Source organism: Schistocerca cancellata, chromosome 2, assembly GCF_023864275.1.
Source record: "Schistocerca cancellata isolate TAMUIC-IGC-003103 chromosome 2, iqSchCanc2.1, whole genome shotgun sequence".
Classification (NCBI taxonomy): domain Eukaryota; kingdom Metazoa; phylum Arthropoda; class Insecta; order Orthoptera; family Acrididae; genus Schistocerca; species Schistocerca cancellata.
The window spans coordinates 702,663,527-702,679,633 of record NC_064627.1 but is presented as its reverse complement, the minus strand read 5'-3'; the positions used below and the strand labels follow the sequence as shown (position 1 = coordinate 702,679,633).

General features: G+C 38.6%; 1 protein-coding gene across 1 annotated transcript in view; it reads right to left on the bottom strand.

Annotated features, from left to right (window-relative positions):
- LOC126162487 (piRNA biogenesis protein EXD1-like) overlaps positions 1-16,107 on the bottom strand; it is a 191,418-nt gene that overhangs the window by 159,746 nt on the left and 15,565 nt on the right. The window contains exon 3 of the mRNA XM_049919030.1: positions 13,870-14,052. Coding sequence (XP_049774987.1) covers positions 13,870-14,052 — 183 coding nt within the window. The remainder of the gene's footprint in view (positions 1-13,869; positions 14,053-16,107) is intronic.

The following is a 16,107-nucleotide window of genomic DNA, read 5'->3' as shown; positions in this document are numbered from 1 at the left end:
CTGCCCCCCAACAAACCTACACAATATCCTTGTCCGTTCCTACACAACCCCAGCTCCCAAGCACTTGTCTCATAGTTCATACCCCTTTAATAGTCCTATATGGAAGGCTGTCCCATACATCCTCCCACCACCATCTACTAAAGTCCGGTCATAGGCATCACCTATCCCATTAGAGGCAGGGCTGCCTGTGAAACCAGTCATGTAATCTACAAGCTAAGCTGCAACCACTGTGCTGTGTTCTATATGGTCATGGCAACCCAGAAGCTGCCTGTCTGCAAGAATGCCCACTGACAAACTGTGGCCAAGAAACAGCTGGTCCATTCTTTTGCTGAGCATGTTGCCCAACACAACATTTGTTTTAATGACTGCTTCACAGGGGTGCTTCCTACCAACACCAGCTTTTCTGAATTGTGCACATGTGAACTCTCCCTGCAATATATCCTACATTCCCATAAGGCTCCTGACCTCAGCCTTATATTAGTCATTGTCCTTCATCCACCTAGCTCCTTCTGTGTTCTCACTCCAGCGCTACACAACCCTCTATTCCACCTATGCACCCACAGTCTTTTTAGTTCTCTTGTTTTCTGCTGTCCTTCCCTTGCCTTCTAACCCCCTGACTGCACCTAGCTGCCTTACTCTCCCTTCATCTCATCCCATTATGTCTCCTCAAACAGCACTTTACAGTCCTCCACCCCTACCCTGCTATCCCTGCCCCTACCCTGCTATCCCTCCCCCTCCCTGCTCCAGTCTCCTCCTTACCCCCACCACCCAGACTGCCTCTCCCATCATGCACAGCTGCTCACAATCTGCCTTCGGCAGTCAGAGATATTGGTCATGTGTGTGTGACTTGTGTCTGCATGAGTGTGTGTGTGTATGTTGTCTAGTTCACAAGAATGTTTTTTTTGGCCAAAAGCTTACTTGTTCGATAGTCTTTTAGTTGTGCCTATCCATGACTCAACGTCACCGCTATGTGGTGAGTTGCAATCTGTCCTTTCCATAATACTGTCATTATTCCATCCTGGATTATCCATTGTTTTATTTTCATAATTCACAACAAGTAAAAAATAAATAAAATTACAAAAAAGGAAAAAAGCATTGTACTCTATTTCAGAGATATTACTGAACATTAAATAAATTCACGAAAGCTGAAATGTAAATTCCAACAGTAAGTAACTCATTATTAGTCTTTATTATGTAAATGTAAAACAATATAATATTTAATTCAAATGACTCTAATCAACAGCAGTTTTACGCCAATGAATTTATGTGATACATAGGGTAATACTATATCACACGTATGACAATATCTTCATTCAATATCATGTAGCTGTGTCACACAGATGATGGGTAGGGTTCAGCATTTGATTTTGGGTTTAATTATTTTTGTGATTTTAATCTCTCCAATAATGAGGTAGCACACGGTATTCCTTAAACAATAAAAATCCCATTACTACAATGTTGAACATAACAATTATTAGTCAAACATGTCAGAAAACTTAATGAAGGGTAAAGAGTAGGAGAGTTAAAAATAAATTACCTACCATAGGAAAGAAATAACTACAAGGCTTATCAATGTGAAGATGTTATAGATACATATAAAATTCAGTAAGAGGGGCCAGTTGCAATATATCAAACACATTACCACTGACAACATGTCTTTCACAGAACATACACAGCCTTCACAACAGATGCTCAAAGCGACCTCTCTTTAATTTCTAAATATTGAGCAAGCCACTGCTTCTTGCTTCCCTGAACATTTCACTGCATAACTTCATCTACAGTTACAAGAGCTGCAGGGAAGCATGTTACCCATTTTTCCACACTCATGAGTGAAGTAGCATAAACACACTCCTTCAAGTGCCCCCACAAAGATGAAATCTAGTGGATTCAAATCAGCCAAATATTAAGATCATAACATGACTAATCCATTTCCTAGGAAAGGTTCTGGCTGTTTGTTGCAATGCAGGCAATTATCTAGCTACCTCACATGTACTTCATTTCAGTTCTTGGTGTATAGCTTTTATAGTGGCTTCCTCATTAACTGGAGTAAGTCTAGCCTATAGATGAACTTTGCTCAGTGATGGAAAAAGAAGGGAACATGTCTCTGAAGTGAAGCTCCAGATGATTATAATACAAATGGTAACAGAATACCTTTGAAGTGAGTTGCTAGCCCTGCTGGTGACGAAATGTGTTTAAGAAATGTAATGGGTTTAAAAATGGCAAGCTTGATGATTAGTCCTAATCAACAGAACCCATGGCACGAGGATATACTGGAAACTGGATTCTAATGCAGTTGGTGGAGTAGTGTGAAACAATATGCTTACACAATGTGACTATGTGATTTGCATATCTGCACAGGAACTACCTAGGATATATGTCATTAGTATACAATTTTATGGCCTCATTAAACCACTTTGCAAAATCATTTTCTTACCAACTTTTTTAATGCATCCATGTTTCATTCCTTCTGCCCAGTATTTCTCAATTTGTCCTAATCTTTCCTGTATTTCCTCATCTGTCAATTGTCTATTTTTGGTTTGAATGTTATTTTCTTGTTTACATTTTCCTGAGAATTTCTGCTTCGTTTTGAAGATCATCCAGGACTATTTCTAGTTCTTCCGTATCCTCTCTAATTTCTTTGGCGCTGTCCTAGTTGTTGTTTCAGATTCCAGTGTCGCTATAATTCTTCTTGTTAATTTGGTTTCTGGATCGTCTTGATGTGCCCAAATGAAGAGTATAGTATCTGTAACAGGCTCCAGTCTCCAGCACACCACTTCATCTGGCACTGTTCTCCATTGCCCTCCTTTTTGACACACGCACGCGCACGCGCGTGCACACACACACACACACATTTTTTTCGTGTGTTTTGTATAAAACCCGCTGTAATTGTTGTATAGTGATTAAGAAGCCACATACCATATCACGAAGTCTAAAATTAGGAAACATACATCTACAACTATACACTGCAAAGTGCATGGCAGGGGGTACATCCCACTGTATGAGTCATTAGGGCTTTTTCCCATTCCACTAAAATAAGGTGCGCAAGACAAATGATTGTTTAAATGCCTCTGTGTGTGCTGTAATTAATCTTATCTTGTTCCCACAATCCCTACAAGAGTGGCATGTAGGGGTTTTTGGTATATTCCTGGAGTCATCACTTAAAGCCAGTTCTTGAAACTTTGTTGGCAGGCTTTCTCGGGTTAGTTTCCATCTATCTTCAAAACTGCAAGTTCATTTCTTCATGTATTATAGTGCAAAATTCTATCCACTGCACTAACTGAGTAGTATAACTTTGCAATGTTAAATTAAGATGCTTGTTGTACATGTGATTAAGCTGTTCTTTGCTGTTCATTTTGTACTAAAAATATGCACAGAAAGAAATTTTTGTTACAGACTTTTTGTGTTGTTAGGATCCAAGGAATTGTGCTTTGACACACAAAATCATTAATTTTGGTTCACTCTGTATATTAAGTGTCTACTGTATCCCAGTCATCTTCATCAGTAAATTTATGTCATAACATAAATGAATCAAAATGATGCCCGAGGGCATTTAATCCCTGTCTTGTAATTTAAAACTGATGGTCTTAAATATGCATCCCAATTCCTTGTTCTTTTATATCTTGATACACCATAAGAAGCGTGCACATTCAACATGTGTTGTATATGTTTCTCCATTTGGAAAAGTCAGCATAAAGTCCATAAAGAAAGGAATAAAAATAAGACGATAACTGATGCCGAATATATAAACAGTTATAAAATCAAACAACAGAAGATACAGTTTTTTAACCCAGTGTTCATCAAGTCATAATGAACACTACAGTTGCCATAATAAAACCAGGTGGCTCAAGGTTGCACGCGTGTCAGCCCCTTATGCCTTATGCCAATTTGCCCCTGTAATGTTGCTGTGTCAGGTATAGGCTGGGCAGTCATCAAAATTTCCTACTTTGATGTGATTGTTTCGGTTTGTTCCATGAAATTGTTCTCCTTCACAGATTGTTATAAGTGGTACTGTAGAGTAACATTTTGTACATAGCACAGTTACTAGCCTACATCTTATTGGTGTTTACCAGGACCAAATGTGAACATTAAAAACAAACTAAAGATGTAATATTTAAAGTCTTATAACTTTGTTCAAGCACAAACATAATGGCAGGAGCAAGAAGAGTCTGAGAAATAACAATGCCACATGTTAGTGGCATCATAATTTCTTCAGAGGCTGTAAGTACTGTCTTCCATTCACCAAGAAAGAAATTTAAAGGGAAATGCAGACTCAGTCACAGGGACAATTTTAATAAAGACATGGTCTGCAAGGAATATTTGTTAGAATACTACAGCAGAGCAAAGCATCCTACGGCCAGTAAAGTCCATACCCAACTACAATACACAATTGAAAATGAGGGTTTGGAAATGCCCATTCTTTGCCTTCTAAAAGACTTGGGTTTTTTAGTTCGGAAAATGTAAGGACGGACACAAATCCCTTATGGAACAAAGTGATATTGCTGCCTTGAGAACTATGGTCTTTTGAACTACACATTTATTGCATACAGAATGTAATAGGCATGTGGTTTATCTGGAAAAAACTTGAGTTTCACAAAACCATACCAAAACAATATACTCGGCACGGCTCCAAGAGGTACGGTGGCCTGAATGTGCCTCAGATACTTTTTTATATTGTATATCAGTGTTCTGGATAATTGGTGCATCGATGAAGAGTCTGTAACAGCTCCAAATATATTTTTTTTTGCGCTATAATGAATATTTTTGATGATACTGGGCCATATCAAAACCACATACTTTTAAAAATTTCACAAAAGTTCCACAAAACGTTGAAATTTCATAACCATTTATCGTCAACTATTTCAAAACAGCAACAATACTATACATCACATCTTTCTTTGAACAATTTAGATCAAATGTAAATTGTGTCTGAAAAAAGCATATAAGTATCCTACAAACAACTTTCGATCACACAGACTTTGGACTAAAACTTTAAATGTAATAATGTTAGATGAATGTATGATGTCTGTTCTTTCAGACATGTCCAAAAGAACCAGACATCATGCATTCATCTACATCTACATCTACATCTACATTTATACTCCGCAAGCCACCCAACGGTGTGTGGCGGAGGGCACTTTACGTGCCACTGTCATTATCTCCCTTTCCTGTTCCAGTCGCGTATGGTTCGCGGGAAGAACGACTGTCTGAAAGCCTCTGTGCGCGCTCTAATCTCTCTAATTTTACATTCGTGATCTCCTCGGGAGGTATAAGTAGGGGGAAGCAATATATTCGATACCTCATCCAGAAACGCACCCTCTCGAAACCTGGCGAGCAAGCTACACCGCGATGCAGAGCGCCTCTCTTGCAGAGTCTGCCACTTGAGTTTGTTAAACATCTCCGTAACGCTATCACGGTTACCAAATAACCCTGTGACGAAACGCGCCGCTCTTCTTTGGATCTTCTCTATCTCCTCCGTCAACCCGATCTGGTACGGATCCCACACTGATGAGCAATACTCAAGTATAGGTCGAACGAGTGTTTTGTAAGCCACCTCCTTTGTTGATGGACTACATTTTCTAAGGACTCTCCCAATGAATCTCAACCTGGTACCCGCCTTACCAACAATTAATTTTATATGATCATTCCACTTCAAATCGTTCCGCACGCATACTCCCAGATATTTTACAGAAGTAACTGCTACCAGTGTTTGTTCCGCTATCATATAATCATACAATAAAGGATCCTTCTTTCTATGTATTCGCAATACATTACATTTGTCTATGTTAAGGGTCAGTTGCCACTCCCTGCACCAAGTGCCTATCCGCTGCAGATCTTCCTGCATTTCGCTACAATTTTCTAATGCTGCAACTTCTCTGTATACTACAGCATCATCCGCGAAAAGCCGCATGGAACTTCCGACACTATCTACTAGGTCATTTATATATATTGTGAAAAGCAATGGTCCCATAACACTCCCCTGTGGCACGCCAGAGGTTACTTTAACGTCTGTAGATGTCTCTCCATTCATATAACTGATTCGCCTCAATGAACAACGAATGCACTGCCTTCAGTGCAGATGCATAATTACATTCGATCTCGTGTGGGAATCATAAAGTAGTGAGCATGGAGGACATGGATGGTGACTGTGGACAGGTGGTGCTTGGTGGGTATGCGGGTAGGCTGGGAGACGTGACGAGATAGTGCACGCAATTACTATAAACACTGTGTCCAGAGGGTGCAGTGATTAACACAACTGTCTAGTAAGCAGCAGATTTCTGGATGAATCCCGGTCTGCCACACATTTTCACTCATCACTGTTGATTCTGTATAAAGTACCAGTGCAGCTGACATCAATAGTTCCTTCCCTTTCCTTTCTCTTTCTCCCCTATCCACATTCAATTTGCATAACGAGTAATAAATGTTATTTCATATTCAAAAGGTTTTCAACATAAATAGTAATAATAAATACTTTTAGTTTCAATATACAGAAAATTTTCAATTTCAGCATATAACATTACAGAGCAATCTTTTCCTGACATTCTGAGATTATTTCCTTATAATAAGTCACCTATGTATCTACCAAATAATTTCTACACAAAAAAGAAGATGACAGATGGATAGAAGATAATTATGAAAAGTTAAAGTGATGAGTTGAAAAAAGCATGCAGTCTCTGAAATAATATTGCATGAGCATCAAGTCCCTGATAATTTTTCAAGCTTCTGGATTATGAGATGAAAATTATGTTGTATTCCCATAAATGTCCCTACAAAGTACACAATGCAATCCTACACAACTTACATTTGATTAATTTACGAACTTACATAATGTGAAGCATGTGACATGGCTTATTTCGAAAAAGTATTCAATTTATTTTCACACTCATCTCAGCATCTTTTGTTTGCACTATATTTCCAAAAGTTTTTCATTCAGAAGAAAAAGAAAAAAAAAAAAACAGTTTAGTATAGATCGATCTTCAATCTAAAAAGTGGAAATGTTCTCTTAGGTAATTGGACTTACCAAATGTTCCGTATGTTTCTGGAGTAAAATGCAGCTGCTCATATATGTACTATGAAATTGGCACTAAAGGCCAGATCAGTTCAGCTCAGGACATTCTCCATTTTGTAAGCTCTTAAAACAATGAGATACTGCACAATAAGTCTTTCCTCGAACATTATGACATACAGTATACAAGAGAGTTTCCATATTTAGCGAAAATGTTACAGACCAACATCACAAATAGAGATTGTGGTCCTCTGAAGGTATGTTCATTAACAATCCTCATCAGGAATTTCCTGTAACTCATCTGTTTCAGATACAGTTATTATTTCAATAGCAAATTCCAGTCTTACCAGTTCTCTGTTTAGCACCTGTCCAACATAATGCCTTAACAACACCTGAACTTTCTCCTAGCTGTTTTATCTTTTTTTTTAAAAAAAAAAAAAAAAAAAAAAAAAAAAAAACATGTTACTGGCAACACTGACTTTACAGAGATCTTTTCACTTTTGTCAAACTATTACTGGAGCCAAAATCCTCACAAAAACCTACAACAACACAACTGATTTTGCTATTACTTTCCTTTACCTCACTATCAAAGAGATTTTTTACATCTGTAAATTGGTTATTTATTTGAGATTTTTACTTCTGTAAATTGGCTACTTATATGCTTTTTTATGTTACTGTTTTCTTCTAAATTAGTTTTTACTCATTCTCTGCTCTTTTGTATTTCAGATTTCAGTACAGATGTTAAGCAATCATTATTGGACTTCATTTCACTTTTCAGTTCCTCTAATTTAGCTAAAATTGTTCTCAACAAACTGTCCTGGTCTGGTTTTCATTCAACTTGCAAATGGTCTGAGTCCTGACCCACATCTGATGCCCTGGCGCAGCACACACTGACTCACTTATAGATTTTTCACTTTTTACCATGTTTACTACTTTCAAAAACCACACACATCAAAAAACAGAAATTTTTAAGTATCTTCTGCATTTTTCTTGTCTCTTCTTTCGAAGTCCTGCTTTACAATCTTATGTCTGAATTTGTACTTTCATTTGCTAGAAGTCCCAGTTATCAGAATTCATGTTTAGCATCATGTTCCCTTCAACAATTTTTTTCAAAATATTGTTTTCACATAATAACATACTTTTGAAAAAATTCATATCCCAGCTAGAGCCCGCACATATTCCCCTTAGATATTTCGTATTGAATATAAAGCCTTATTGCAATCTAGTGTTATACACTATTTCTGCAATATATGTAATGTCTTTCTAAGGGAAGACAATATATTATTAATATTACTTAACGTGAAGTAGGCATCAGCATATGGTTGTAGCTCTCATTGCATAACCTTGTTGAAATTAAATATGGTCCAGGGTGCTTGTTTTGATAAAACTAGAGCTTAATCCCAGTTTCTTGCCATCAATACTTTTTATTTTTAGATCATTCTTGTCAAATAACACCTTCACTTAATGCAGAAACACTATTGTATACTATATGTTGTAATGTTCATGCAAAGACATAATGTACAGTATCTCATTGTTCTAAGAGCTTACAAAATGTGTGTCCTGAACTGAACAGCTAACCTGACAGAAGTACATGTGACACCTTTGGCACGAATTTCAAAATATATATATAAGTTACATTTCATTCTGGAAACATCCAGAACAAATTAACAATGAGAACATTTCCACTTTTAAGATAAGATCCATCTATACTAAACTATACTTCTTGTGAATGAAAAACTTTCGGATATACAGTGTACATAAAACAACTTTATCAGGACATGCCACATCACATGCTTCCCATAATGTAGGTCTGTAAATTAATCAAATATAAGTGGCATCTGTTGTCAACAATGTTACACCTATTATCACCCAGAAATAAAAACGAGGGCGTATTTTGTACTTTGTAGAGTCATTTATGGGAAGGCAACAATATTTTTGTATTATAATCCAGAACCATGTAAAATTATCAATACGTAACGGACCAACTTTGAGAAATACAGAACTTCATCAGAGTGCTAGTGCATTGTGCGTAATCATGGGAAAAAATGAATAATTTACTTTATATCCAAAAATTGGTACAACTGTAGCTGAGAAACAATGTGGTATCACTGGCATCCATAATCTGAAAAGTTATTTTAAATACAAGTTTGTCATAGCATGAAGAAGCTCACATATGTAAAAGGAATTATCAATATCATATCTATTAATTCTCAAGTCAACGTCCCATTTTGTTGACATATACTAACCACACAGATATGAATGAGGTATCGCTAGAAAGGATTTTTAACTGGCTCCTGACACTTACTATTTGTGGGAAAATGTAACATAAAAGAGACTCTTAACTGTCATACACAAAAGGGCATCATGTATGCCCAGCTGCATACCTACATTTTACGAAGCTAACTTACTAATCACAAATAGGAAACTCTCTTTTCTTATTATCTTATTACAAATACCATTTTTTTGTTTTGAAGTAATTATTAACTGGATAATTCGCACACAAATAAGCACAGATTACAACCATAACCACTGTGGTAATCCATTATCTCTGTCTGTCACACAAGTTGCCTTTTCTAAAGGAGTACAATCTCTGAAACAACAAATATATTTGTCACTGCCACCTTGAACTGTGATTTACCTATTGCTACTACAGCCTAACAAGCTTACATAAAATACAAAGTTCAATTAAAATTGCTGCACTAGTATCAGTCATAGTCGAGGGAAAGGGAAATTTTATCAAAATTCAATGATGGCACGGTTGGACGATGAAATCTGGGGCTGCTGGCCAGCAGGCCAGACAAGGTAAACACGGCACTTGCGAGCACGGAGCTGTAACAGTGGTATTGCATGCAATATTTGTTTTGAGTGGAGCAAAACAAGGCAGGAAACTGCAGCGTTGCTTTAAGTTATTGCAATGTATGAGGTGGAGCACTAGGCCAGAGCCAGGAGTGGCAATTTGTAAATGGCTGACATTTGGGAATTTATCCCTGCCATAGTTTCTGTCTCTCTCTGACACTACGTCAGAAGCGAGGGAGAAACCAATATACCAGCTGCTATTAGAGCCGACCAACAAGCCACAGGAGAGAAACCGACGAGCTCACCCACTGATGCACAAACAAATCGCCAACATCTCCATACACTGTGCATCTGATATATGACCTATCGGACACAAAAATGATGATAAACCTAACTGTTGCAGGTTGCTGATACTGATTGAGAGTTCAACACCGGCACCCAGTGGTAGCCGCTGAGCAACACCACCACACAACATCAAAGGTATTGACGTGTATGACACCCACTACTAACAAAGCCTACACTTGTATGACCTGTCGCAGCCAGCAAGACATCCGCTACTGCTCTCACCACCCGACCTAACTATCGCAGAGGTTTTTTTCCCTTGGCTCTTGCCTTGGCACTTTTTTTCCTCTGCCCTTCAGACTGCTACCCTTCGTTCAACTTCGACCCAATCTATCTCGAGATGAGCGCGTATTAATGGTTAACCTTAACCAGATGTACACAAACATCACAGTACCCACATCCTGCAACACCTCACTCTAGTGAAAACTAACCCTTACTCAGAGATGGCAGTAGACCTTTCGAGTTGGCCATCATGCCAGTGTGGGCGTGGAGGGGCTCCAGCTCTTTAAAAAAAAAGCTTGACAGAAAGTGCCAGGTCAGTCAAGCGTCAGGACGGACCTGTGCTGGTCTACACTCATAGTCAGTCTGACAGCAATGTTATAAGTATTCTGCATGAACTTGTACTTTGTTTCTACATTCTTGTTCGGGCTATATTCCACCTCCGGGAACACAACACCAGGGCGGGATGGCACGGCACCCTGGAACTTGGAGATCGCACGGTCTGCCTGAAAGAGGACAGTGACAGTGGTCTGCAGCGGGTCCAGGAGGGGCTTGGATCCACTCCAGTCTACAGGCCACATTCGCTTCCCACCTGGCGTACCGGGGTCCGGGCAAGGCCTACACTGTGGGAGGCGCAGCAGTGCTGCGACAGTGCAAGAGACGGTGGCAGGTGTTGCCATCCAGCAAGCACCACTAGCGGCAAGTTGCGGCACAGTGTCCAGGAGGGTGCTGGTTCGAGTCCAGTCCTGTCCTGGGAGCAGCAGCGGCCTAAGGGCCACGGGTGACCAGTACATCCACCTTCATCCCATGGTCGGACAGAGCAGGCCAAACGGGGTGGAGGGGCCTTGATGACAGCCAGCTGGAATCGCGGGACATTGGCGGGCGGCATGCTGACACTATGCTTCACCATCTAGTACGGTAACAGGGTGTATACATGGACAAGGGAAAAAAAATTCCCGGATTTTTCTCGGATTTCCCGGCTAAAAATACACTTTCTCCCAGGTGAAAATACTCTTTTTCTGTGTTAAGTGACAGTATACTCTTCCTCAGCACTGTAAAACTCATCAAACCTTTGAATGTTTATGGTTTTATATACCAACGTAGAATTTCTCGGCACTTTAGAAAACGAAACTCAGGGGCAAAAACATGTTTTGAAAGACCTTTGATGTGCAGCAACACGTACGCTGCATATTTTCATATTACAAAGGTATAAATCTGAATTCCACCAAACAATGCATGTCAGTTTCCGAAGCATTGAAATCGAGATTGCGATGCGCTTTTGTAAGCGTCATAGCTCATTCACGTGATCTCGCCAGCTGATGACAGCAATAGGACACGTGTTGTAGTCAGCCAATAGCAAGAGCACTCTTAAGTAGTGCAAATACACAAATAAGAAAAGTTAATGGCTTAAATTAATATACATAGACTATAATATTGGTCTCAGAGATTAATAAGTTGGAAGAAAAGCTAAGCTTCCACATATAATGTTGATCTTTTTTTGTGCATGTTACACTTTAAGATACATCACACAAATGTGCCAGTAAAATTTTTAATAACGTCGCAAGTGTCTCATCTTCTGGGCTCGAAATTCTTCTAAATGGTCATCCTCAAAGAGTTGATTTTTAAATGAGAGTCAAGCGCTCTGTGATTTAAGAAATTCATCGTACATTCTCCCACATAGTTCATCTTTCAGAGAAGGAAATCTGCTTTGAATGTAACGCTTTTCAAACCACCATTCGCAATATTTTCCCGCGACCTGTTAGAAATAGGTTTGTTTCTGCAGTCGCAAGAAAGCGCCAGATAATTGGCATCACCGTGCTTGTGCAGCTACGATGACGCAGGAAGCCCATATGTTCGTACGTGTAAAACATTAAAAGATTTTACATTATGTCATAAAAGAAACAAGACATCAAAGGATACTTTAAGAGCATCGGGATTTCGCAAACCATACTAAAATGCATAATTTGGCTTAAAATGCACATCCATATGTAAATTTTCTTGGAGTACCAGTACTCATGTTTGGTTCTTTATTATAGCATAATGCCATACGTGCACTTGAAATGTAGTGAACAGCTGAAACTAGCCAATAGTGTGAAATTAAACACTTAGTTTCAAATAAATTGACTGCCTCAGTAGAAAGGATTAATAAAAGCAAAATAACTTAAGCAAACCGGCAAAAATAACATCATTGTTCTGTAAGGCGATTAATGCTTGACTGTCAAAGATGGAAATAAAATCTGAAACTATTAACATATTTTAGCCTGCCATAATTATGCGAACGTATTTTAATTCATTTGATAGCTCTCGGCCACAAAAATCTGTTTTGTTATCATTTAACATGAGAGCAATAAACAAAGACAAAACAACAAAATCGCTGAACGTAAATACAGGTCACGTGGAGACGACCCACCTCCCCACCACAACTCGGACTGCTCCGTAACCAGAAGCGGGAGAAGGTACTACTCATACGCGACTCAACTGCGCATGCGCAAGAGCCTGCACGCAACTGCTCAAACGAATCACGCTTATTGGAGGCAATTTGTTGTTGTAAAGCATTGCATAGTGTTCCTAAAGCCTTTGACACACTTTACTGTTGGCAGATGCTCGTATGAGCACCGTTTTGTTGTTGTATACGGCGCATTTCCTTTGCAACTTGAGTCCCCCCCCGTTCATGTTTTGCTGCTGCAGTATTATTCTGCAGTAGCGGGATACAATAATATACTCTGTTAGAGTATTGGTTCTTACCAGTCAAAATCACAAAAATTTAACTGAAAACTAAAACAATAAAAAATTCCCGGAATTCTAAACAATTCCCGGGTTTTTTCCGGATGAAAAAGTTCCCAGGTTTTTCCCGGATCTCCCGGTTGTCCCGGATCGTATACACCCTGTGTAAATTAGCTGAATAACGCAATGTTACCGAATACCGCTGTATCACTCTGCACTGCCCCTCGACGCTCTTGAACTTGCTCGGCCTCCTGACAAAATATGGCACGATGGGTCCTGGCTTCAGCTGTGCCATCTGGAGTCCCGGGTTCGACATACCGACCCCGCAGCAAAATTTCAAAATACAGTTAGAGGTTATTGTGCCCTTAGTGATATATCATGTAAGAAGCAAACACAACATTGTATTTTACACTCATATTTCTCATTACACTTCCCTTCGACAACAGGTAAATGTAAATGTTATAGTTAGAAGTTGAAAATTACAAGTAATACTGGTATGTTATTATTTAAAACTCTAAAAATGTAAATGTTTCACACGGATCCCCTGGTAATATAGATATACCTTAAAATAAGCATCTGCCTGTTTAGTGCCATGCTTATAATTATTTTTGTACATGCTTTGCAGTAACACCATTTTTAGCCTAAATGCAGTGCCTTTTTTTATTTTACTTGTTCTATGGTGAGATATATTTTTCCCAACTACTAAGAACAAAAACAGCTATACTATCAGCAAACCTTTTATAAATAGTTAAAATGCCACAATATTTATTCAACTTGTTACTGACCCCAAGAAGGATTTCCACTGAGTAAAAATGGGTTGTAATTAGGAACGACATCACATTCAGTTACATTTCCAACATCACGTCCAGGATGAGTAGGTGGTGGAACATGTCTCATTAGTTTAAAGTTGCAGACCGATTTATTCTCTTTGCTTGATGCTGCATTATTTCCTGGTTCCAATAGACGAACTGTGGGAAACAAAAAGAAAATTTCATAAACTAGTTAACAGTCCATTGTTTTTAGTATTTATTGATATTTTTAACATACCACTTGATGCATGGTTTAAAGCAATTAAAGGAAATTCAGTGTCTCACAATTTTATGACAACAGCTTCTGGGGGAGCAGGGATTTCACTAACCAGTAATAGTCTGAGGCTCGAGTGATTGTACCTGGGGGAACAGACAAGGATTTGGTGCTGTTGTACTAAAGGCTTACCCAAAAATTTCCTCTGAAAATTGCCTTTAGTTGTTTAGTCACAGAAACAACTTATGAGGATAATGTCTTTTATCTAATGCTGGCTAGAAGACCCAAACATTTATATTCAGTCAATTTACATATGAACATCAAGTAACACAAGGCTGTTATAGAGACCAGTCACTACAAACAATAACAGGAATATTAAGCACTGTAGAAAAATATTTCTACTTAGCAAGTGTGAAAGGAAACAGAGTGCATATTTCTCAAGTGGTAAATACCAAACACTCAACTGTAAAGCTAAAATGTGTGATATCAACTGACAAAAATCAAGCTTATTTTAGAACACTGTTGTCAAGTATGTGTCAAGTAAGGGTGCGATTATTATGATTGAACTGCTGTGAGTCTTTCATCAGGTAAGGAAACTGCTACGAAATCACAAATTTAAATATGCAAAAACTAAAACTAAGAGAAGAAGAACAAAATACTTACACTATTTTAAGACACACTCTCACACACACACACACACACACACACACACACGTTCTTCATTATTGTGTTTAAGCTCCGTAAAAACTGTCAAAGGAAACATATGGAAATATATTTGTGCTTGAAACATGTTTCCTGTGTCATTTTGTGACATATTTCCATCTTTGTTTCTGGTTTCTGTCCACACTGGTGACAGTGATTTCCTGCAGTGTACTTCCATAGTCTACGACGCTGTTTGTTGTATAGTTTTCGTATTTTCTGCTATGTTACGTCTACTGATGAGGAAACTGTAATGCTATGTGGTGCTGAACTATTAATACTCCAAGAAAGTTTACGCAAATAAAGTAAAAGGTGTTGTCACTGTTGTGGATGAAACATAACAGAGAAGAACTGGCAGTAATAACTTGCTATAGGAGCTGAATACGGAAGATGGCACTGGTTTTCAAAACTTCACTTGGATGTCATCCGCTGATTTTAAATTCCAAATAGTATCTGAAATTAGGGGGGCATTGGTGGAAGTCCTGAAGGTTTGTGTAACGTGTAACTAAGTGAAAAACATCATTAAATATGGATATTATCAAATTTTTATTTAGTTGGTATGATTCTGCATAAATCATCAAAAATTTCTTCCTTACAAGTGTCATTACTTTCCAGGTTGCTTATGAATGTGAAAGGAGAATGAATTCTGCAGAGCATCTTTTTTATGCTGTTCTTTTACTGCTTTGTTCACAAATTCAACAAGCAGACCTCAGACTGGTACAGAGGTATGTAATAACTCGACCATCTTCTGCATTGACCTTTCCATTTTTTCGGGAAAACTCACTATAACACATGAAAGAACAACATGGATCAACTCTCTACACCAGACACATACACTAAAACGCCAAAGAAACTGGTATTTTCATGCGTATTCAAATACAGAGATATATAAACAGACAGAATACGGTGTTGCAGGCGGCAACGCCTATGTAAGACAACAAGTGTCTGGCACAGTAGTTAGATTGGTTACTGCTGCTACAATGGCAGGTTATCAAGATTTAAGTGAGTTTGAACGTGGTGTTATATTCGGCGTGTAACACGGCATCTCTGAGGTAGCGATGAAGTGGGGATTTTCTGGTACGACCATTTTACAAGTGTACTTTGAATATCATGAATCTGGTAAAGCATCAAATCTCTGACATTGCTGCAGCCAGAGAAAGATCTTGCAAGAACGGGACCAATGATGACTGAAGAAAATTGTTCAACGTGACAGAAGTGCAACTCTTCAGCAAATTGCTGAGATTTCTATGCCGGGCCATCAACAAGTGTCAGTGTGCAAACCATTCAACGAAGCTTCATTG